At 53.7% G+C, this 22,135-nt stretch overlaps 1 protein-coding gene across 5 annotated transcripts in view; it reads left to right on the top strand.

The window, feature by feature from the left end:
• Positions 1 to 22,135, top strand: part of MYO7A (myosin VIIA) — a 112,241-nt gene that overhangs the window by 33,444 nt on the left and 56,662 nt on the right. For all 5 annotated transcript variants that reach the window (XR_011467021.1, XR_011467022.1, XM_070383655.1 and 2 more), the window contains exons 9-20: positions 584 to 737; positions 1,456 to 1,532; positions 2,086 to 2,205; positions 2,935 to 3,077; positions 4,042 to 4,252; positions 4,646 to 4,781; positions 8,733 to 8,839; positions 14,740 to 14,877; positions 17,200 to 17,358; positions 17,796 to 17,888; positions 19,925 to 20,019; positions 21,591 to 21,675. Coding sequence is in view for 3 of the 5 variants with exons in the window: in XM_070383655.1 (XP_070239756.1) it covers positions 584 to 737; positions 1,456 to 1,532; positions 2,086 to 2,205; positions 2,935 to 3,077; positions 4,042 to 4,252; positions 4,646 to 4,781; positions 8,733 to 8,839; positions 14,740 to 14,877; positions 17,200 to 17,358; positions 17,796 to 17,888; positions 19,925 to 20,019; positions 21,591 to 21,675 (1,518 nt within the window). In the remaining 2 variants the exon portion in view is untranslated. The remainder of the gene's footprint in view (positions 1 to 583; positions 738 to 1,455; positions 1,533 to 2,085; positions 2,206 to 2,934; positions 3,078 to 4,041; positions 4,253 to 4,645; positions 4,782 to 8,732; positions 8,840 to 14,739; positions 14,878 to 17,199; positions 17,359 to 17,795; positions 17,889 to 19,924; positions 20,020 to 21,590; positions 21,676 to 22,135) is intronic.

Below are 22,135 nucleotides of genomic sequence, written 5' to 3'. Positions count from 1 at the left end.
GTCTAGACCCAAGCTTGGCCAGCCGCGTGGACACAAACACGGGCTACAGCACTTGAGGGGTATGGGACAACAAAGGTGTGTGTGTGTTGTAGGTGACAGGCCTTCCTGGACACTTCCTTTAGCTGGCTGGCACACTTGGACACACACACACACACACGTCTCATAGGCACACACAGTGGGGCAGACCCCTTGACACCCTGCCTGTCCACAGTCACCACCCCACCTTCCACCCCAGGCTGCACCTGGTGAGGGGTTCAAGTCCCTGAGAGTGTGTGTCCATAGGGGGAGAGGGGCACGGTAGGGCCTTGGTGCTGTGACTGCAGGGCAGGGTGGCAGTGGCAGGCCTGGCATCAGTGACCTGGCTCCTCTCACTCTTGGGAAGAAGGGGCATCCAGGCTCCCCTGATGCAGGAACGTGTTCTTGAGAAGCCCAGCCAGGAGCTTTCTAGATTTTCTGGAGGAGTCCTAGGTGAGGTCAGTGCCCAGAAACCCAGGCTGGCCCAGCCCAGGCACTGCCTCTCTGGGGGTAACCTATGGTCTCTGTGACACCCCCTGCTCCCTGCTTTCCAACTTCCTGCCACCAGGGTAACTGCGTAACCTGTGAGGGCCGCGAGGACAGCCAGGAATATGCCAACATCCGCTCAGCCATGAAGGTGCTCATGTTCACGGACACGGAGAACTGGGAGATCTCGAAGCTGCTAGCTGCCATCCTGCATCTGGGCAACCTGCAGTATGAGGGTGAGGGGCCCAGCGGCCACCTCTAGTGAGGAGGGAAGGCTAGCGAAGGACACGCGTTCTATCGTCCAGCACTCCCAGGGCACTGACAGTGTGCCGGGCTGGGGGGTGGTGCCAGGCCATGGCAGGTGCCGGGTCCACTCTGCTCTTGCTCTGGTGTCCAGCGTGGTTCCTGGACTGAGCAAGAGCCCTAGGAAAGTTTGCTCAGTGAATGAATGAATGATCCCAGATCTAAGGCGCTCACAGTCTAATGAGTCTTGAAAGACAGAGACATGGGGAACGGGTGCACTGAGCAGAAACAAGAGCTGTGCAAAGGTCCTGAGGCCTGACAGAGTAGGGCACATCTGGGGAAGGGCGGATGGTGTCAGGCCCAGAGCAAGGCAAATTCACCAGGCCTGTATCAGGAGTCCCTGCTTACTCTGGGCGTCTGGAGTAGGGGTCACGGGAGGTAGGGGGGCATGATTGCTAGGGTTTGCTTACTTGGATGTCAGGCAGGGGGCTAGATGCTGGGCATTCCTGCTTCCTGCCCTCATGGTGCCCATGGCTCATGGAGACAACATTCGTCAGACAGCTATTAGCCCAGAAAAGCATTTAATCCTGGTGCTGGTGCCCTCCGTAGACAGGCCAGTCCCCCTGAGCATGGGCAGAGCCACCCAGTTGCCCTAGGCTGTCCCCCACCCCCACCTCCCTTGCCTGACGCTGTGCCTGGTGCCGCTGACAGACCGCACGTTTGAAAACCTGGATGCCTGCGAGGTCCTCTTCTCGCCATCCCTGGCCACAGCCGCGTCCTTGCTGGAGGTCAGTGAGAGTCTGCTGTCCCCGTCTGCTGTTCTTTCTCTCAGAGGGACCGGTTTTGACTTCTGGCGCAGGGAGCTGGGGCCCTCTGCTTGGAGAATCCTGGGAGTTCAACACTGAGAACCAACCAGCTGTGTGCAGGATTTGTGCTGGCACTGGGTCCCAGAGGAGGAGTGGAAACCTAGTACAGCTGCTCCTGGAGAGGGAGGGGGTCTGGGGACCCTGAGCGGGTCAGTCAGTCTTCTAGTAAATATATACTAGCCTCTGCATTGAGTTGGAAAACTGGGATGAATAAAGTCAGAGTCTGAGCCAGTGGAGCCAGTCCTGGAGGGACAGGTGACATCCTGGGGGTGGGAAGGGGCTGTGGAGGAGAGAGGCATTTGGGTGGTTTTGACAAATGGGGAGGACTGGGCTGTGGGCTGTGGGGAAGGGTTTTCCCAGTGGAGGGAGCAGGCTGGGCCAGGCCTGACTGGAAAGTGGGAGGGGTTCTAGATGTGGCTGAGGGAGGGGCGGGCTGGCAGGGGGCTGAGTGAGCGCCTGGATGTTGCCCTACCAGGTGAACCCCCGAGACCTGATGAACTGCCTGACCAGCCGCACCCTCATCACTCGCGGGGAGACAGTGTCCACTCCGCTCAGCAGGGAGCAGGCGCTGGACGTGCGAGATGCCTTTGTCAAGGTGGAGTGGCCGCCTGCTCTCCTCGCCCCACGAAAGGCTGGGTAGTTGATGGGCAGGAGCTGAGGAGCCCACAGAGCTAGAGGGATGTCAGCCTTGACCCCGCTCTGCCCTTGGGTCCAGCTCCAGCCACTGGCTGTCTGGGGCCTGGACAAGAGTCTGCCTTCCCCCTGAGCCCGATTTGTCCATCCCACAAGGGGCTGGGACTCGTGTTCTTCAAGGGCCTGAACAGCTCTGGTGACCTGACGCCTTCCACCCCTGGCCTGCTTCATGCTGAATCGTATTCACTGGCCATTCAGTCTGCTGTACTATTCCCAGCCCTGTGGATACCCTCTCTGGTCTCTACTAAAAAGACCCCACAGAGGGGATGGGCCAGGTGGGGAGGCCCCCCAGTCCTGCCATTTTGTCGTCCATTGAGCCCTTGCCGTGTGCCAGGCCCTGTGCTGGGCTCTGGGACCCTGGAGACAGTCAGAGTTGCAGGGGAGACAGAGATGGTTGGAGGGGTGGGAGCCCAAACTTCCAGGGGAGGGAAGGGGAGGTTTCTTGGTGGAGCTGATATCTCTGTAGAGCTCTGAAAAACAAGCAGGCAGGAGAGGGTGCTCCAGGCAGAGGGAACAGCTGGAATAAAGATGGGGGGGTTTCCTGCAGCAGGAAGGGGCTGGAGTGAGGCCTCCGAGGCCCAGGCTGGTCTCCCTGGGAAGCTGTGACTTAAGCAGCTGCCTCTCCCTTCAGGGCATCTATGGGCGGCTCTTCGTGTGGATCGTGGACAAGATCAATGCAGCCATTTATAAGCCCCCTTCCCAGGAAGTGAAGAACTCTCGCCGGTCCATTGGTCTCCTGGACATTTTTGGGTTTGAGAACTTTGCAGTGAACAGGTACCATGTGGGGCTGTGTCTTGTGGGAATTTTGTTCTAAAGTATGGACTTACAGATCACATCTCTGCCTTTAAGCTACATTTAGCTGGTCCCAAGCACACTCTTCCAGGCTGTTGAAAAATGTGACTCCAGACATCCTGGGGGCCCTTCCCCTTCCTCCCCATCCCCTCCAGTCCCTGGGCCAGCTGAGGCCAGTGTGGTGGTGGGGCAGAGGCTCTTACCCCATTGTGACACTCTATTCCCCACTGCCCATTGCTCCATTTCCAAGCTGCAAGATGCCTCAAAGCAAGTGAGGCTGAGACTGAGCAATGTTTGAGATGGGGGTCTTGGCCATGCTTGATGTCCCACCCCTCTTGGGGGCCATGTGAGGTGCAGATGGATGGAGCAGGCCCAGGAGAATGCTGGGGCTAGAGGCAGCTGGCTTTGCCCCACTTTTTAGCTATGTTACCCCTGGTAAGTCAATTTAATTCTATAATGATCAGGTGTCTCAAAGCCCTCCCCCTACCCAGAACACAAGAAATGTCAGTCACCTGGGAGAATGCTGAGTTGGTGGCTCAGAGATGTCACCCTCAAGGCCCTGCTTGCCAGATCTTATGAGCCCCCTTCCCATATCTGCTGATGCTTTGAATCTTTGAGGCCCACCTTCCCAGTGCCTTGGCTCTTCCTCTCCTGGGTGCTCTACCAGGGGTATGATGCCCACACCTCTCCCAGGGCCTGGTCATCCATCCTTAACTCTCCTCTGTCTCACTCAGTGACCTTGGGTGAGTGCTGTGTCCTCGCTGGGCCTCCATGCCCTCTTCTGTCATGGAGGAGGTTGGACTCACAATATGTTTCCACCTTGGAGACTGAAAATCCCAGGGGCACACTGAACACCAGGCTGGGGTCACCCCTGAGTGGCAAGGCAGGGCCTGAACACCCCTCCCCCTCGCCTGCTGCCACCCTGTCCCCTGCTCCCTCCCTGCAGCTTTGAGCAGCTCTGCATCAACTTTGCCAATGAGCACCTGCAGCAGTTCTTCGTGCGGCATGTGTTCAAGCTGGAGCAGGAGGAGTATGACCTGGAGAGCATTGACTGGCTGCACATTGAGTTCACAGACAACCAGGATGCCCTGGACATGATCGCCAACAAACCCATGAACATCATCTCCCTCATCGATGAGGAGAGCAAGTTCCCCAAGGTGGGCCTGGGGCAGGGCAGGGCAGGGCAGATGAGACTCCTTCACCCCATACGATGAAGATTCAAGTATGCCACTGGCATAGAATAGGTTCTCCAGGAACAGAATATGTCTTGGAGTCAGGGAGGGGATACTTGCTTGACTTTAATCTTGGGAAATAGATTTTCTATACTGGGATGTACTTTCAAGGTTTTGTAATTCCAATTCACCCACTTCACAGATGGGGAAATGGAGGCCCAGAGAGCTCCTGTATTGGGATATAAATAAAGGGAGGGAGGCTCTTGGGAAAGACAGAAGGGGGTGAAAAGACAGAGGGCAGGAGAGGCAATAGGGCCTGGTGGAGAGTGGGGTGGGGAGGAGAAGGAGAGCTTGATGAGTGCTCCTCGGTTCCCACAGGGCACGGACACCACCATGTTGCATAAGCTCAACTCCCAGCACAAGCTCAACTCGAACTACATTCCCCCCAAGAACAATTACGAGACCCAGTTTGGGATCAACCACTTTGCAGGCATCGTTTACTATGAGAGTCAAGGTATAGGAGGGCCCCCTGGGGCTGGCTGTCTCTCTTTGCCTGTGTTCCCTCCCTTCCTTCCCCTTCTCCAGCCCAGGACAGACACACCAGAGTGCTGAAATACAAGAGGGAAGGGATGTTAGGAAACATTGGGTTCAGTGCTTTTTTTTTTTTTAGAGTTTACAAAATTTTGGTAAAATATATGTAATATAAAATTAACCATTTTAACAACTTTTAGGTTTACAATTCAGTAGCATTAACTACATTCATGATATTGTACAACTGTCACCACTCTCCAGAGTCTATCCATCACCCCAAATAGGGGCTCTGTATGCACAAAACAGTAACTCTGCATCCTCCCCTCACCCCCTAGTCCCTGATAACCTCTACTCTACTTTCTGTCTCTATGTATCTAACTATTCAAGTATCTCATATAAGCGAAACATACAGTATTCATCCTTTTGTGTCTAGCTTATTTCACTTAGCATAATACCCTCAAGGTTCATCCATGTTGTAGCATGTGTCAGAATTTTGTCCTTTTTATGACAATAATATTCTATTGCATACACACACACACACACACAGCACAGTTGATTTATCCATTCATCTGTTGATGGACAGTTGGATTGTTTCCACCTTTTGGCTGCTATGGATAGCGCTGCTGTGAACATGGGCATTGTTGTTCAGTCACTAAGGTGTGTCCAGCTCTTTGCGACCCCATGAACTACAGCATGCCAGGCTTCACCGTCCTCCACTATCTCCCAGAGTTTGCTCAGATTCATATCCGTTGAGTCAGTGATGCCATCCAACCATCTCATCCTCTGCTGTCCTCTTCTCCTTTTGCCTTCAATCTTCCCCTGCATCAGAGTCTTTTCCAGTGAGTCGACTCTTCGCATCAGGTGGCCAAAGTATTGGTGATTCAGCTTCAACATCAGTCCTTCCAGTGAATATTCAGGGTTGATGTCCTTTAGGATGGACTGGGTTGATCTCCTTGCAGTCCAAGTGAACATGCGTGTACAGTATCTTCTTTAGCCCTGGTTTCAGTTCTTTGTATGGGCTCAACACTCTTTTGCACATAAGGGGAAACTGAGGCTCAGAAGGAGCAGTTAACTGTTTGTAGATCCCACAGCCTATTGGGTGCAAAGCCAGATCTAGAACCAGCACAGTTAGCCACCAAAAGTCTTTGAGCAACAAGACCGAGTTTGGTCTTTGAAGGACTTGTATCTTCTTTTCTCCTGGGAGATATAATTGGGCTCCTTTTAAAGCTAAAAGTGAGGAAGAAGGTCAGAACATAGTTAAGTTTTTCCCTTTGGAATTCTTACACGGTCTGTCAAAAGCCCGCAGAGTGCCCTTGCCAACTCCACTCCTCCCACCTTGGTGCAAAGAGCTGACCTTGAGTGGGCATCAGCTGTGGGATGTATCTGCCCTACTGCTCTCAGTCCTGAAGGGTCCCTCCCACAGCCAAAGTCAGTGAAATTCTCAACAAGCAAAGAGCCACCGGTTTCACACTTCCTTGTTGATTTGGTCCAGAAGGCAGAGAGTGAGCCATGCAGCAGTTATGGGATCAGAGGGCCGTCAGCCTTCCTTAAAATAGCAGATGTGAGATCTGACCCTCCTGTTAGAAAGTAGGAATCCAACGTTAAGTTTGAAGGACTGTTGGGTAAACAAATGGATCTGTTGTTGTTTAGAGTAAGAGAGGGTGTTTTCAGTTCAGTTCAACTAACATTCATTGACCAGGCTTCATACTTCATACTGTTGCTGGGGATATGAAAATGAGAATTGAGTGAACTCTACTCACTTATAAAATTATAAAATATTATTAGATCTGGAGGGAATATAAGACTCATCTGCTTTTATGGATTTGGAAACTGAGGCCCCGAGAGGGAAATGACTTGCCTAAGGTCACTAATCATTTCTGAACTACTTTTAACAATTCTGTCGGCATTTTCTGTTCATAGAGCACTGTTTTAGTTCAGCATTTTATTTAAAACATGAGTGGTTTAGGTGATCCAAAAAGAAGCAAGAGTTCATGGGTACATCATGCTCATTCAAAAGATAAGGAACATAAGGCCCAGAAGGGGACTCTCTAGGGCTCCATAGTGAGTCTGTCATAGAGCTTTAATTTGTTGTTGTTCAGTCACTAAGTCATGTCCAACTCTTTGTGACCCCATGGACTACAGCACGCCAGCCTCCCCTGTCCTCTACTATCTCCTGGAACTTGCTCGGATTCATGTCTATTGAGTCAGTGATGCTATCTAACCATCTCATCCTCTGCCACCACCTTCTCCTGCCTTCAATCTTTCCCAGCATCAAGGTCTTTTCCAGTGAGTCTGCTCTTCGCATCAGGTGGCCAAAGTATTGGAGCTTCAGCATTAGTCCTTTCAATGAATATACAGGGTTGATTTTCCCTAGAATTGACTGGTTTGATTTCCTTGCAGTCCAGAGGACTCTAAAGAGTCTTCTCCAGCACCATAATTCAAAAGCATCAATTCTTTGGTGCTCAGCCTTCTTTATGCTGTAATTAGGGCCCTACAATTCCATCCTAGCTTCAGAGCCCCACTTCCGGTACTGGGTGCCTCCTGCAGCTCACCTGTCCCCAGATGTCAGGTGGGCAGCCCCACACTGGGTCTCTGTCTGTCCACCAGCCAGGGCAGTCTGGGTCCTGGGGGAAAGGGTGCTGCTTCTCTGCAGAGTTCCTCCTCCTCAGGCACCCCGTCTTCTGCCCCACCCTATCAAGGACCCCATCAACCAGCTCCTAAATCCTCAGGCCTGGGAATGGCAGCCCTCTTTGGAGTCTGTGTGGTGCAGGGAGCCTCCCTGGACTGGTGCCTGGGCTTCTAGACTCAGGTCTTAACTCTGCCCGCAGTTTGCTGTGGGTGTTAGACAGTTTGCTTAGCTTCTCTGAACACTGATTTCTTTCCTTGTCTGGGTTGGGGAAGATAATCTCCACCTGTCCCACATATACAGGGGAAGTTGTGAGCATTACAGCTGTGAGGGCAATATCCAAAATCAAGGTACTTTTACTTTTGTTCCTTTACTATTAGCTGGTACCAGACGAACTTGCATTCTCTCCTAGGGGACCCACTTAAGGAAGGTTTTTGACACCTTTGTTACCAACCTGGGTCCTTGGACTCTTTAATCCATAGAAGTTGATAAAAGCCAAGCAAGAAGTTCAGGCAAGGCTTTACTGAGTCTTGTGCTGCAGCATGAGGGAGTGAGGGAGCTCGAACAAGAAACAGGTCCCCTTGCTGGCTCCCTGAGTGGGGGGAGACTGGTTCCTTAAATGAGGTGAGGGTGGGGGCGGATTGGTGAGGTGGGTCAGGCTGGAGGGGTGGCTGGCGTGGCCTGCTCACACTCTTGGTGCTGTGTGCAGGGCTCCAAGGCAATGTCCTGCTTTTGCTCCCAGCAGAAGCAGAAATGGTAGTTGGTTTGTAGCCTTTTTGTATCTTACTGTTCATAACTGTCCAAGCCCTACATGCGCTGCAGTTATTTTTAGTCTCATAGCTTCTTTGTTTCTGTTGCTCAGGGAGAGGTTTGTCCAGGTGCAAGCACTCCAGTAAAGGATCCCACGCCCCAGCATAGGGTCCAACGCCCCAGCCTATCTCATGTTTGTTCAAAAGACTAAAGCTAGCATTTCAGGCATTGGGGTGGTTCAGTGGGAAAGGTAGCCCCACTCCCTCCCGGGGACTGAGACATCCTGCCCTTCCCTTTGTCCAGGCCTGGAAGAGAGGGGCAGTGTGTGGCTGGGGAGACTGAGTTCTAGCTCTGGCTCTGCCCCTTGCTTTCTCTATGACCTTGGGCAAGCCACTGTCCTCTCTCGGCCCCAGAGTCCCCCACTGTAAAGTGGATGTGGTTGAACTAGGGGGATTTTGAGGGTCTTTGTGGACGAGGCATGGTGGCTTTGGGAAGGGGGTGTCTTGTTGGGGGGGCTGCTGGAGTTGCAATGTGTGACCACTCTGTGGTGCTGCCCAGGCTTCCTGGAGAAGAACCGGGACACCCTGCATGGAGACATCATCCAGCTGGTGCACTCCTCCAGGAACAAGTTCATCAAGCAGATCTTCCAGGCTGATGTTGCCATGGTAACGTGGGGGTGTGGCTTTCACTGGGCAGGCAGGGCCCCCAGAAGCCAGGCCTGTGTCTAGGCATCCCCTTGTCTAGTGGCTTCAGCTGAGCTCCTCTGGCTACACAGTGGGGGCAGTGCTTTGCTGGGTTCCAGGAGAGGCTGGGGGGCCTCCAAGATCCTCCTATCTGGTCCTCTTGTACTAATTAGGGGGTGCAGGTGGGGTGTAAGGCCCAGAGAAGGATCACATGAGATGTTGCAGAGCAGAGCCTGATTTGGACTCAGTTTTGGGGTCCCCCCCAACCCTCTAGCCACTAATGGAGTGTGGGTGAAGGGGGTAACGTCCAGCCTTGAGGATGTGGATGGGTGTGGGGTACTGAGAGAAACGGGCACAAAAGCCTATTGTCACCAGCCCTGGACCCCACACGGGGATGGAGAATTTCCCACCCTTGGTGTTTTCTTTGTCCCTGGAATGGTAGTCTGGTGGACTACCTGCTGGATTGTATGCCTTTTTGTTCTGTATTTTCCTCCTGTCCCATGGCCTCCTGGAGAGTGCAGGAGGGACTCACCGGAGGGCAGAACCATGGCCCTTTCTGTGCCTGTCCAGCTGCCTGTGTTGCCCCCCCGCCCCCCACCCCAGAAGCCCCGCTGCCCCAAGGTTTGTCCCTTTTCCCTGGTGGATTTTGCCCTCTTGTTTTCTGACCCACCACGTTCTCCTTGCCCCCCACCCCATCTCGCTGCCGCTGTGCGCTCTGGTTCCTGTTGTAGTTTCTCTGTGGTTATTCATCGGGCACTCTCCGCCACTCAGCAGCTTCTGCGAAGGTAAAAGACCCCAGTCGGGGACAGGAGGATGGCGTGAGAGGCCTCAGCGGCCCTTGGGGCTGGGCTGTGTCCTTGGCCTCCACGGCACGGAGGCTTGGGGAAAGGGCTGTTGTTGTTGTTTGGTTTTCATTTATTTTTGTGGAGTGTGTGTTTTTGTGGAGTGGTTTGTGGAGTGGTTTGATCTTTGTTTATTGAGTTGTGTGGACTGCAGGCATGTCAGTTTTTTAAAGGAGGAAACTGAGTCCTAGAGAAAGAGATGAGACTTGCCCAGTGTACCGGGGCCTGGGGTGGGACCCAAAACCCTGTCTACCGAGTTCTCTGCTCCCTTAGGTCTCTGGAGGTATCAAGGCCTGCTCTTCCCATCAGGCCCTGTGAAGGGTTTCTACGTCTGAGACTCAGTCAGAGCCTCTGGTTAACCTTGTGAAGCAGGAGGGGCACGTGGTGGTTTCTGCATTTTGCAGATGGGGACGGAAGCTCAGAGGTGGTGTGTGGGTCACTCCAAGTTGCAGCATCTGAGCACCCCCTACCCCGGTCCTCCGTAGGTCCTGGACAGCATTCTTGGTGTGTCCTGACAACCAGCTCCAGGGTGTGCGTAACTCCCGAGGTGCTTTGGGCTCCAGAGATGTGGGGTGACCTTAGCAGCAGCATAGCTCTGACCTCTTCTCTACCTTCGATTTCCTCTCTGCTTAGGCCTGACATCCTTTCACTTTCAGTCTTAATGCTGAATCCCCCTTCCTTCCTGCATGTCTGGCATCCCCCTCCTGTCTCGTGCCTGGCAGAGTGCTGGCACGATTCACAAAGCCACAGCTGCAGAGCAGGGCCTGTGGCACGTCATGTCTAGACACAGGTTCTCTGCCAAGGGTTGGCTCCAGGCCAACGCTGTGCCCAGCTGGCTGATGGGAGGAGCATAGGGCCAATGCCAGCGAGGGTGCAGGTGCCTGAAGCTCCAGCATCGGTAGTCCCCACCCTGAAGCCCACACACTGCAGGTCACAGAGTTAGTGAGACAGGAGTGACTCCGGGTTCTCTCCCCAGTCTTTCCTCTTGTAGACCCAGCTGCCCTGCCAAACCCATGCATTCCTGGGCAGTCTTCAAAGGCCACTGAACACACCTGTCCTCCTACCTCTCTTTCCAAGCCCCTGGAGGCTGTGGGGACCTCCCTGTGAAGTTTCCTGTTCTGAGTCTCCTTCTCCTGGACTCTGGGAACCTACTTGCAGAGGAACCATGGAGAGGTTCCAGCATGAGACTGGGGCAGCGGTGGGGGGTGCAGCGTCCAGAAATGCCCACCGCCAAGGGAGATTTTGGAGCACAGGATTAGAACATGGCAGGGATCAATTTGATAACAATCACTTTGGCTCTTCTGGGCCAGCCTGTGAGCTACACACACATATTTCTCATCTCATTCATTCCCTGTAACTCCCTCATGAGTGATTACTATTGTCCCCGCTTTACAGAGAGGCCAAGGTACTTGTTTGAGGTCACACAGCTGGTGACACGCAGGGATTTGATCCAGGTTTGGTGGCTCAGATGGTAAAGAATCCGTCTGCCAGCGTGGGAGATGTGGGTTTGATCCCTGGGTCAGGAAGATCTCCTGGAGGAGGAAATGGCAACCCACTCTAGTGTTCTTGCCTGGGAAACCCCATGGACAGAGGATCCTGGCAGGCTACTGTCTATGGGATTGCAAAGAGTCGGACACGACTGAGCGACTGACACTTTCACTTTTCTATCTCGGGGAAGGGCCGGGACTTGGCCAAGGTCATGGATAAGTGAAGGCTTTCGAGTCCTGCTGCTTTTCACTGTACCATGCTGTCTGTGAGAGTGTTGTCTTAAGAAAATGCTTTGTTTCTGTTGGGACAATGATAGCTCTGTTAAAAGAACAAGGAGACTGGCTTGGTGAAGTGTGGATGCCGAGTCAAATTTTACTGGATGACAGTATACTGGTTGCCGTGTTCTCCTTAGGGTGGGGGTCCACATCCTTTCAGTGATAAAACCCATGTCCTGTGCAGGTCCCCAGTGCCTGAATTCTGCCTTTTGACTCTTGTGTCTGCCTCTTGGGGTGCCCTGGGAAGCCCCACCCCAATCATTACTGCTGGAGGGGAGCAGTAAGCCAAAAGCATGGTGCTTCTTCTAGGGCATGGAGCCCCTAACCCCCAATCAAGGCACATGTCCCCACGGAGCTGAGTCCACAGGAGGCTGGTTCACTCTTCATGCAGGAGGCATCTCCTGCCACTGACCTCCCAGCCCCAATCGTATTATATTCAGGTGCCTGCCCCTCACATCCCCTCCATGGAATCATTTAACACAGACCTCTGGATTTCTCACTTCTGCTTTTACCCCATCCCTAAATATCTGCAGATTATCCCAGAAAACAACAAATGTTGGAAAAGATGACCTTTCCCCTCAATGAAATAAAACCAAATCAGAAACCAGGTGGCCACGGCCTTCCTTCTATCAGAAACACCTATTGAGTGCCTGTCATATACCAGATATTGTCCTGTGTCCTGGGGACACAGTAGTGAACAAAACTGAAAAAATTCTCTGTCGTCATGGGACTTACCCTCTAGCAGAAGGGAGAAGTAGTTAATAAGCAAATAAGTGAATTATCATAAATCAGGTGGTGATATATGAGATGGGAAAAATGGAGGGAGGTGAGCCAGTGGTGGGGTTTTGCAGTTGTGAAGAGGGATTAGGAAAGGCCTTACGGAGAGGTTGGTGAGGAGGTGAGGAAGCCGACCGCCTGCGTTCTGGAGGAAAAGCAGTGCAGGGAGAGGGAACAAGGAACAGCAAATGCAAAGCCCCAAGGTGCTTTATAAGCCCCCAACCTGCCTGGTGCATCGTAAGAAGAGCACGGGGGCAGGAGTGGCTGGAAGGCAGGGAGTGAGGTAGTGGAGGGGCTGGGGGTAACTGGGACCGGATCCTGTGGGACAGTGCTGGTTCTTACAAAGGACCTTGGTATTCATGCTGAGTGAACTGGGGAGCCATTGAGGGTTTTGAGTCAGTTGGGAGAGGGGACACATGACTGGATTGGTGTTTGAACAGCCTCATTCAGGCTGCTGTGTTGCTAGCGGGGTAGAGGTCAGTGTGGGGGACAGAAACAGGGAGACCAGTTTGGAGGTTATTGCAACAGCAGGAGAGCCATGCAGGCAGCCTGGACCAGGCTGACGGTGGAGGAAGTGGTTAAGAGGGTCAGATTCTGGATCCATTTTGGCAGTAAAGTCAAGGAGATTTGCTGCATATTGGATATGAGAGAGGAGGGGCTGGGGATGGCCCCTAGACCTGTGGCCTGAGCAGCTGGACAATTTCTAGGCACCCTTGAGTGTGAGCAACCAGTTCAGCACCACTTCAGTTCAGCAAAGGGCTGTTGACTGATGCTGTGTCAGGCCCTGGGGCACGGTAGTAAGCAGGGCAAACCCGCCTGTCCTCTCGGGGCTCATAGCTCAGCGGGAAAGCCAGAAAGGAGTGGTTCCAGTGTGCTGATCACAACCAGAGAAGGATGTGCCCTGTGTGTGTGTGTGTTGTGTGTGTATGTGTCTGTGTGTTGTGTAGGTGTGGTGTGTGTGCTGTGTGTGGTGTTTATCTGTGGTGTGTGTGTGTGTCTGTATGTACTGTCTCTGTGTATATGTGTGTGTGGTGTTTGTGTATGTGTGCCTCTGTGTATGTGTGCACATTTGTGTTGTGTGTCTCTGTATATGTACTGTGTGTGCTATGTGTCTGTTGTGTTTGCACTCCCTGTGCACACACATGTGCCTGTGGCAAGGCCTCTAATGTCGGCTGGGCACAGCCCAACCTGGACAGCTTTCCCCCCACTTGTGGGGGTCACCTGCTGCTGCTGCTGGGTTAGGTGCTAGGGCAGATGTGGGTCGCAGACTTGACATTCACGCAACCCCCGTGCAAAATAGTCTCCAGCTTCTCTTGGGAGCATCCTAATTCTAGATAACACTATAGTGGAAAACACAGCAAATTTCAGAATAACAAGGATTTGCTACTTCTTGACAAGTTTCATTTCAGTCCCAGGGTGTATGGTCTCACTCTAGCATGGGATAAGTTCCTCTCCCTCACCCAACACACCTCACACATTGATATCTGCATCCCCAGTGGTGCTACAGGATATCAGATACAATAACTAATTTAAAGTAGAAAACCTTAAAATCATAATCAAATTTACTTATTAAAAAATTCTCATCCAAAAGAAATTGCCAGGAAAACAGTAATGTCAAAATGCTCTGGAATCGAATCTGGTCTCTATGTCCAGTTTCTGGGTCTGAGATGTTCTGCTGTTTGTCCGCTGCCTGTTTGTTGCTCAGGTTCTCCCCTAGGACCCCACGTCATTTCACAGTGTTCTGAGGGGGACCCCAACAGGGCAGGAGGTGCAGGGGGTTGCTAGCCACTTCCTGCAGATAGCGGCTAGTGGAGCACGGGCCCTTTGGCCTTGGTGCTGGACGGCGGCCAAAGGCCAGCTGTGCGCCTTCTTAGGAGGCTTATGTGTGTCTGCCCCGCCTGCTTGCTGCTGACCTGTTAATCCAGCAGGCAGGGCAGAGGGTGCAGGCAGCACCCCTGCCTTGCTGGGTGGCTGTTGACTGAGACAGACTCACAGCCCGCTCAGCTAGGTACATGGCACTATCCCATCTTGGAAACTGAGGCCCAGTGCTGCTTAGTGACCTGCCTAGAATCACAGGGCTCAGAGGTGGTGCGCTAGGGTTTGAATTTAGGTCTGTCTAACCTGCCTCTAGAGGTGACCCCATTGTCCAGAGATCTGGCCACTCATTTATACGGCAAAGAGAGGACAGAGACTAGAGAGGGGCTGCATGTGTCTTGCCCGGAGTCATTCAGTGCCAAAAGTGGGACCCCAGGGCGCCTTACTCTCTGTTCAGTGCTCCTGGACCCAGAATCAGGGAGGCTTCCCAGACGGGGGTGTATTTAGGGGGTCTAAGTTCCAGCCCAGACCAGGTGGTCATAGGAAAACCTACGTGTCCAGCCAGCCTGCTTCCTTGGGAGGCTCTCTCTCAGGCCCTGACTGCTGACCTCTTCTCCTGCTTCCCTTCTGGAGGGCCGGAGGGGCGAGGGTCAGCCCCTCCCATCACTGTGGTCCATCCCCCCAGGGCGCCGAGACCAGGAAGCGCTCTCCCACACTCAGCAGCCAGTTTAAGCGGTCGCTGGAGCTGCTGATGCGGACACTGGGTGCTTGCCAGCCCTTCTTCGTGCGCTGCATCAAGCCCAATGAGTTCAAGAAGCCCATGGTGAGCAGCCCTGGCAGGGATGGGGGGTGGGGGTAGACAGCTGGGAACAGCCTGAGGGATGGGAGGGGCCCGGCCAAGGGAGCAGGGTGGCCTGGGCCCTGGGAGACTTTGCCCCCTGAGGGGAATGGCAGGGCCCCCGAGGGGCTTACAGAACAAACTTCCTCTTTACTGGGGACAGCCCAGTTCCCTGAAAACAGCCTGGACTCTGTAGTAGTGGGCTAAACGCAGATTCAAATCCTGACTCAACCACCTTCCCGCAGGGTGACTGTAGAGGAATCAATTGTTTCTCTCATACCTCAGTTACCTCTCAGATGGAAATAGGACTGCTTGTCCCCACCTCCTGGGAGTATTCTGTTCAATGATGCATGCAAATTGCCTGGCGCCTAGGAAGGAACTCAGTAAATGGTTCTTGCTGTGGTCCCAACTTTGAAAGTCCCCTCTCCTTTGCTTCTGCCAATGATTACCTCCTCCTGGAAGCCTTCCTGGATTCCTCTGACTGGTTAGGAATATTTTCATTTCTGACTTTTCTGAATAACATCTGTTGAGCCTTTTCTGTGTTTCCAAAACAGAACCGATTAGATTGTCTCTCCATAGTCTCATTCAACTTTCTCAACAGCCAGTGAGGGAGGGACCTTTATGGCCCCATATTTGAGATTTGGTGGGCTTCCCTGGTGGCTCAGACAGTAAAGAATCCACCTGCAATGTGGGAGACCTGGGTTTGATCTGGGTTGGGAAGATCCCCTGAAGGAGGGCATAGCAACCCACTCCAGTATGCTTGCCTGGAAAATCCCCATGGACTGAGGAGCCTGGTGGGCTACAGTCCATGGGGTTGCAAAGAGTTGGACACGATTGAGTGACTAAACGTGCATTTGAGATGTGGGACGGGAAGCTTGAGGAGGTTGGGGACTAGAGGTCACAGAGCCAGGAGCCTGGACTACCCCTTGCTAGGAGCGCTCTCCTACCACAGCTCTGGGAGGTGTTGTTTACCATTAGACACTTCCCAGAGATAGGAGGGGAGGCCTAGGGGAAGTTGGGGTCTGCAGAGGGACGGAAGGCGGGAGGCCAGTGCTGGGCCAGGGAAAGTGCCTGTACAGAGAGGAAACAGGTGGCGGAAGTCAGCCTTCCGCCTGCTGGCCCTGTCCCCTGTCCCCTGCCTAGAAACATTCCCCAGAGTGGGCTGGTCAGTCCCTCTAGGGCTCTGGATCCGGTCTGCAGGGGTGTGAGAATCAGAGGGCTCCAGCAAGCTGCCCTCTAAGGTAGGAGGTCCAGGGCCCTACAGTTGGGCACCATTTCTCCTGCTCTCAGATGCCTCTCGAAACTTCTTTGGGCCCAGACCTCAGCATCTCTGTCCTGGACCTGGCTACAAGACCTCCTCTCTGAGTCTCCTGCCTCCCAATCCCTCACTCCCATTTCCCTCCCCACTGCAGGGTCTCAAACTCAAATCTGACCTGGTCACATCCCCCCATGTGACTGGAGAGGCCTTTCCCAGCCTCTCCACCAACCCAGCGGCCATCACAGAAATGACTGTGCCTTTGCACGCGCTTGCTGCTCCAGCACTCTTTCCTGTCATGGTTGTTGTACAGCTGCTCAGCTGTGTCTGACTCTTTGTGACCCTGGACTGCAGCACGCCAGGCTTCCCTGTCTTTCATCATCTCCTGGAGATTGCTCAAATTCATGTCCATTGAGTCAGTGATATCATCCAACCATCTTGTCCTCTGTTGTCCCCTTCTCCTCCTGCCTTCAGTCTTTCCCAACATCAGGGTCTTTTCCAGTGAGTTGGCTCTTTGCATCAGGTGGCCAAAGTATTGGAGCTTCAGCTTTAGCACCAGTCCTTCCAGTGAATATTCAGGGTTGATTTCCTTTTGGACTGACTGGTTTGATCTCCTTGCTGTCCAAGGGACTCTCAAGAGTGTTATCCAGTACCACAGTTCAAAAGCATCAATTCTTTGGTGCTCAACCTTCTTTATGGTTCAACTCTCACACCTGTACATGACTATTGGAAAAACCATAGCTTTAACTACGTGGACCTTTGTCAGCAGGGTTAGAACAAAGCTAATCTTCTCTTTCATGAAGCCCCTCAAGATGTCCCAATTAGGCTGTCTCTCCTCTGTGCTCTCAATGTACTCAGCTCATCCCGAGTGAGGGTCTCATTCTGTGCTGCCTGGTGGGTTTGGACTGCAGATCTGGGTTTGGTCCCGCCTTTGCTCCTCATGTGCTGTGTGACCTTGGCCTCTCAGGACCTCTGGGGTCGGGAAAACACAGCAGGGCTGGTCTCCCAGCGGGAGCCTTCAGCATTGATGCCCTTGGCTCCTTGCCCGACAGCTGTTCGACCGGCACCTGTGTGTGCGCCAGCTGCGGTACTCGGGCATGATGGAGACCATCCGCATCCGCCGAGCTGGCTACCCCATCCGCTACAGCTTCGTGGAGTTTGTGGAGCGGTACCGAGTGTTGCTGCCTGGCGTGAAGCCGGCCTACAAGCAGGTACGCAGGCCGAGGGCAGAGGTGGTGGGAGGAAGGGTTCCAGCCCTGGGCTGGGCAAAAGTCCCAGTTTTCTTACTGGAACACTGTGCTGGGCACAACATCAGCTTGGCCACCTCAGGTGTGGCTGGGAAAATTGGGATCAGGCAGTGGAGTGCATCTGAGAGCTTCCATTGCCATGCTCGCCTGGTGTGGACTTCAGGCATGTGCTGAGTGGGCTCTGGCTGTAGGCGAGGGTTTTACAATCATCAGACAGAGCTAAGGAGACGAGTGAGGGTCAGAGAAGGCGGGGCCCAGCTGGAGCCACACAGAGTCAGGGGCAGAGCTGGAGCAAGATCTCTGTCCCCCAGCCTTCAGGAGGGATACCAGGTGGCCTGTCTCACTGGTGGGACCACCCAAGCTCTTGTGCACCCCTCCCCCCCCCCCCGCCCCCCGCCCAGGATGACCTTCGGGGGACATGTCAGCGCATGGCTGAGGCTGTGCTGGGCACCCATGACGACTGGCAGATTGGCAAAACCAAGATTTTTCTGAAGGTGAGCATGGCCTCAGACTCTGTCTGCCTTGGGGGAGCTGTGAACTCCCTGGGGTTGGGGGGAACAGGTCTTGGGGTCCCTGTAGAGGAGTTGCAGCACAGAATGGGGTCATTGCTGGGCTTTTGTGCTCCTCCAGCCCTGAGCAGGTGTGGGGTCTGGCCTCCTGGGTGGTGGAGGGGCAGTGGGTATTTGAGGGCCTCTCTGACCCCTAGCCTGGGGGTGGGGTCATGAGGAAGCAAAGGCCAGGGGTGGCCTCACCAGGGAGGCCTGGATTTAGTCTCGACCCTCTGGTGGTCTGCCCTGAGAATTTGGGCAGGTCATTGGCCTTTTCTTGGGTCTCATTTTCCCATCTGCACAATGGGATGTGCTTGTGGTGGGTACTCTTGAGTGTATCTTTGGTCCTGTGCTTTCCTGCCAGGCATGGTTCATGCTGGGCTGTGGTTGGCTGTGTGCCACCCCCCTCTAGTGTCCCTGGACCTGTCCCCATGCTCCCTGAACTGGCATCTAGGGCTCTCTGGCTCCCAGCACAGCCTGGGCAGGACTCTGGGGGCTGGGCAGCTGGGAGGGGGCAGGGCTGGGAGCAGGAAGCTGTGCTGGGAGAGCTTGATGGAGATGGTGGAGGTGGGACAGCTACAGCAGGGACAGGGTGAACCCTGGCTTCCCCATTTCCATTTCTGCTGTTCTAGATTTCCGGCTGTCCCGGGTGATGGGTCAGAGCTCCTTCCTCTGGCACAGGGTGGGGCCCAGGCAGCCCAGGACAGCCGGGGAGAGGGAAGGGGGAGCCAGCCCTCAGCTGGAGAGAGTCCTGCAGTCTAGTCTGATGCCTCTCTGGCTGAGGGGCCTGGGCCAGTGTCTTCATCTCCCGGAACCCTCGCTTCCTGCCTCTGCGTCTCACAAGTGCTGTTTGGAAAGCACTGTTCTGTGTGCCAGACCCCAGCGGGAGTGGGCGCTTCTTGTCCATCATCTCATTTAGTCATCATAGCAGCCCATGAGGTAGAATTATTGTGCCCGTTTCAGAGGTGCAGCATGTAGAAGCAAGGTGCCCCAGGTCAGGCACTGCCCTGGAGCAGAGATCAGGACTTCCAGCCTGTAGTCCTGATGCTCAACTCAGGGATTAAGGGAGGGAAAGCTTATAGCATGATGACATCTAGTGCCAGAGACGTCTGAGGACTGTCCTCGTCCTCCACATCCTCACCTCTCTGGGCTCTTTTAATAGGCAGTGGTTTCCAGACCCCAAACCTACTTCTCATTCATTCACTCACTGATTCAGAAAGCCTTGGCTGAGCATCCGTCGGTGCTGGGCCCTGTCCCCAAGTGATGTGACCTGGATTATCTTGATAGATGTGATTATCTGATGGATTATCTGATTATCTGAGTCTGAATCCCCTTCTGACTCAGCCTCCCTGGGGCAGGGCCCAGGTTTGCCTAGTTCACTGCAGTCCCACCCAGCACCGAGCACAGGGTGGGCACCTGGAGATATTTGATTCATGTACTGAATGAACCATGGAGTTTTGTCCAACTGGAGTGAGGGTTGGGGGCTTGGGGATGAGAAGGAGAGAGGGTTGGAGAAGAGGGCAGGGCCTGATGGTGGAGGGCCCAGGGAAGACCTGACTTGACCCTGGGAAGCATGGGGTATTGCTGTAAGATCCCTTCTTGAGAGGGTATCAGTCAGGAGACTGTTTCTAAGATCCAGGAGTGAAATGATGGTCGCCTGTCCCAGGTCAGTGGCTGATATGACAGAAACATCTAGAATAGCCAGGTCTCATCTCAGGGTAGAGATGGCCATTGGGATGGAGTCAGTGTGTGTGCGTGTTGGGCCCCTCCTGCTGCATGTGTCCCACCCAGGCCTCTGGGAACCAGCCGTGACAGTACCTTGTCTGTACTTGAGGGAGGCTGCCCCATGGCGCCATAGCACGTATGGAAGCCATTAGGGACCAGCTCCCTAAGTAAAGGAAAGAGGGGCCCACTTGGGGCAGCCTCTGCCCTGGGACTGGAGGGGTTGGTGGGGGCTCTGCTCAGAAGGCTCTGCCCTCCAGGACCACCATGACATGCTGCTGGAGGTGGAGCGGGACAAGGCCATCACCGACAGAGTCATCCTCCTCCAGAAAGTCATCCGGGGCTTCAAAGACAGGTTTGTGTCTGGATGGCTCTTCCCCGCCTCCGCCAACGTGTGTGTGTGTGCGCATGCATGCACGCGTGTGCATGTGCTTGGCTCACTGTGGTTCCTCCCATGTGGACACTGGGAATAAACACCCATGTGCATACACAGAAACATGCACACATGTGCAAGGCACACACAGGATCACATGAACATGGATGAACACTAAGACACACGGACCCATCTATATTCCACATGCCCAGTAATACCTGCCTGCCCATGTGGGCTCATGAGACACACGTGGATGCTATCACATTTGTTAAGTTACAAGGTGTGTCCCGTATTCTGTGTAAATTACATGTAAATTACAAAGTGTGTCCCGTATTCCATGTGAGGGGCGTGTGTACAGTTGTGTCACCTCCCAGTTGGGTGGGGCTGACTCTGTGATTCAGGCTCCACTAAAACCACACTTCCTGCCCCTTTTTGAGTTCATCTGGCCGCTCCCCTTCTCTTCCCATCCACCCACTTGTCCAGCCATCCTTGGTCCACTCATTCACCTGTTTTTCTACCCACTTGTCCATCCTTTCCCATGGCTGTGCCCTCATTTGTGTGAGCATCCAGGCACTGGCTCATGGGCTCACCCACGTTGAGGTAGCCATCCTTCACTCCTCTTATTTCTATGTTCAGGAGACACCTGCTGTTTGATGTGTGACCTCTTGTCCTCCATGAGGTCAAAGATGACTGTCAGCCTGCAGCAGCGGCCTAGTTTGTGCAGGGGAACAGCATGGTGCTCAATCAGAAGACCAGGGCTCTAGCCCCAACCACATCGAGTCTCAGTTTCCTCACATGTAATATGAGGGAGTTAAACGATCAGTAATAAGTGATGTTTACAGTGTTCCAGGACTTCCCTGGTGGCTTAGATGGTAAAGCATCTGTCTACAATGAGGGAGACCCGGGTTCAATCCCTGGGTCGGGAAGATCTCCTGGAGAAGGAAATGGCAACCCACTCCAGTATTCTTGCCTGGAAAATCCCATGGATGGAAGAGCCTGGTAGGCTGCAGTCCAGGGGGTCACAAAGAGTCGGATTCGACTGAGTAACTTCACTTTCACAGTGTTCCAAGTGTTTAATCTTTATCTTATTTACTACTTGTTGTTTAGTCACTAAGTCATGTCCAGCTCTTTGCGACCCCATGGACTGTAGTCCACCAGCCTCCTCTGTCCTTGGGATTTTCCAGGTACGAATACTGGAGTGGGTTGCCATTTCCTTTTCTAGGGGTCTTCCTGATCCAGGGATTGAATCCGGGTCTCCTACATGGCAGGCAGATTCTTGACCATCTGAGCCACCAGGGAAGTCCTACATTTATTCATGAATAACCTGAATGCCTACCTTATTGAGTTTATGTGACAAGTCTGTGAGGCAGGCAGGACAGGTATTATTCTGTCCATTTTACAGATGAGGAAACTGAGGCACAAAGAGGGTATATGCCTTTGCCTAAGGTTGTGGAGCCAAGGAGACACAAAGCTGGGACTCAGCCCTACTTTCCTGATTCCAAACTCCACCCAGACCCCTATAGACATCCTCCTGCATCACGCTGCTGTTTCAGGTCCAACTTCCTGAAGCTGAAGAATGCTGCCACACTGATCCAGAGGCACTGGCGGGGCCACAACTGCAGGAGGAACTATGGGCTGGTGAGCCTCCTGAGGGAGCTGCTTGGTGATCCACGAGGCCTTTGAACCTGGTTCCATCGTCATAGCACAGGATTTACCTGTTTGCGGGGCGGCTGGCCTCCCGCCCCCGCCAGCCACTACCATTCTTCCAGCCCAAAGTCCAAGTCTGCTTCTTGTGGTTCTCCCCTGCTGGTCAGCAATGTTTCTGCTTTTCTTCTGGAATGTCCTGGTGGGTTGTGAGCCTCAGGTTATTGAATACCTTACAGGGGGCCAGGAATAGGTGTGTCACATAGACACACCCATAGGGAAGGAACTGGGCTGCAGCCTGGACTTGGGGCTGGAGAGGCAAACAGGAAGGAGGCCGGCTCCTGGTCTGAGGATGGTGTCCCTGGTGGGGAGACCCACTTTGGGGGAAGCCAAGCGCACTCCCTGGGGAACTTTGGTCTGAGTGGAACCAGCTGTGCCTTCAGGGCTCGTGGGT

This window comes from Bos mutus, chromosome 15 (assembly GCF_027580195.1).
Source record: "Bos mutus isolate GX-2022 chromosome 15, NWIPB_WYAK_1.1, whole genome shotgun sequence".
NCBI classification, from domain to species: domain Eukaryota; kingdom Metazoa; phylum Chordata; class Mammalia; order Artiodactyla; family Bovidae; genus Bos; species Bos mutus.
The sequence above is the reverse complement of the archived record's forward strand: the minus strand, read 5'-3'. Positions and strand labels throughout refer to the sequence as shown.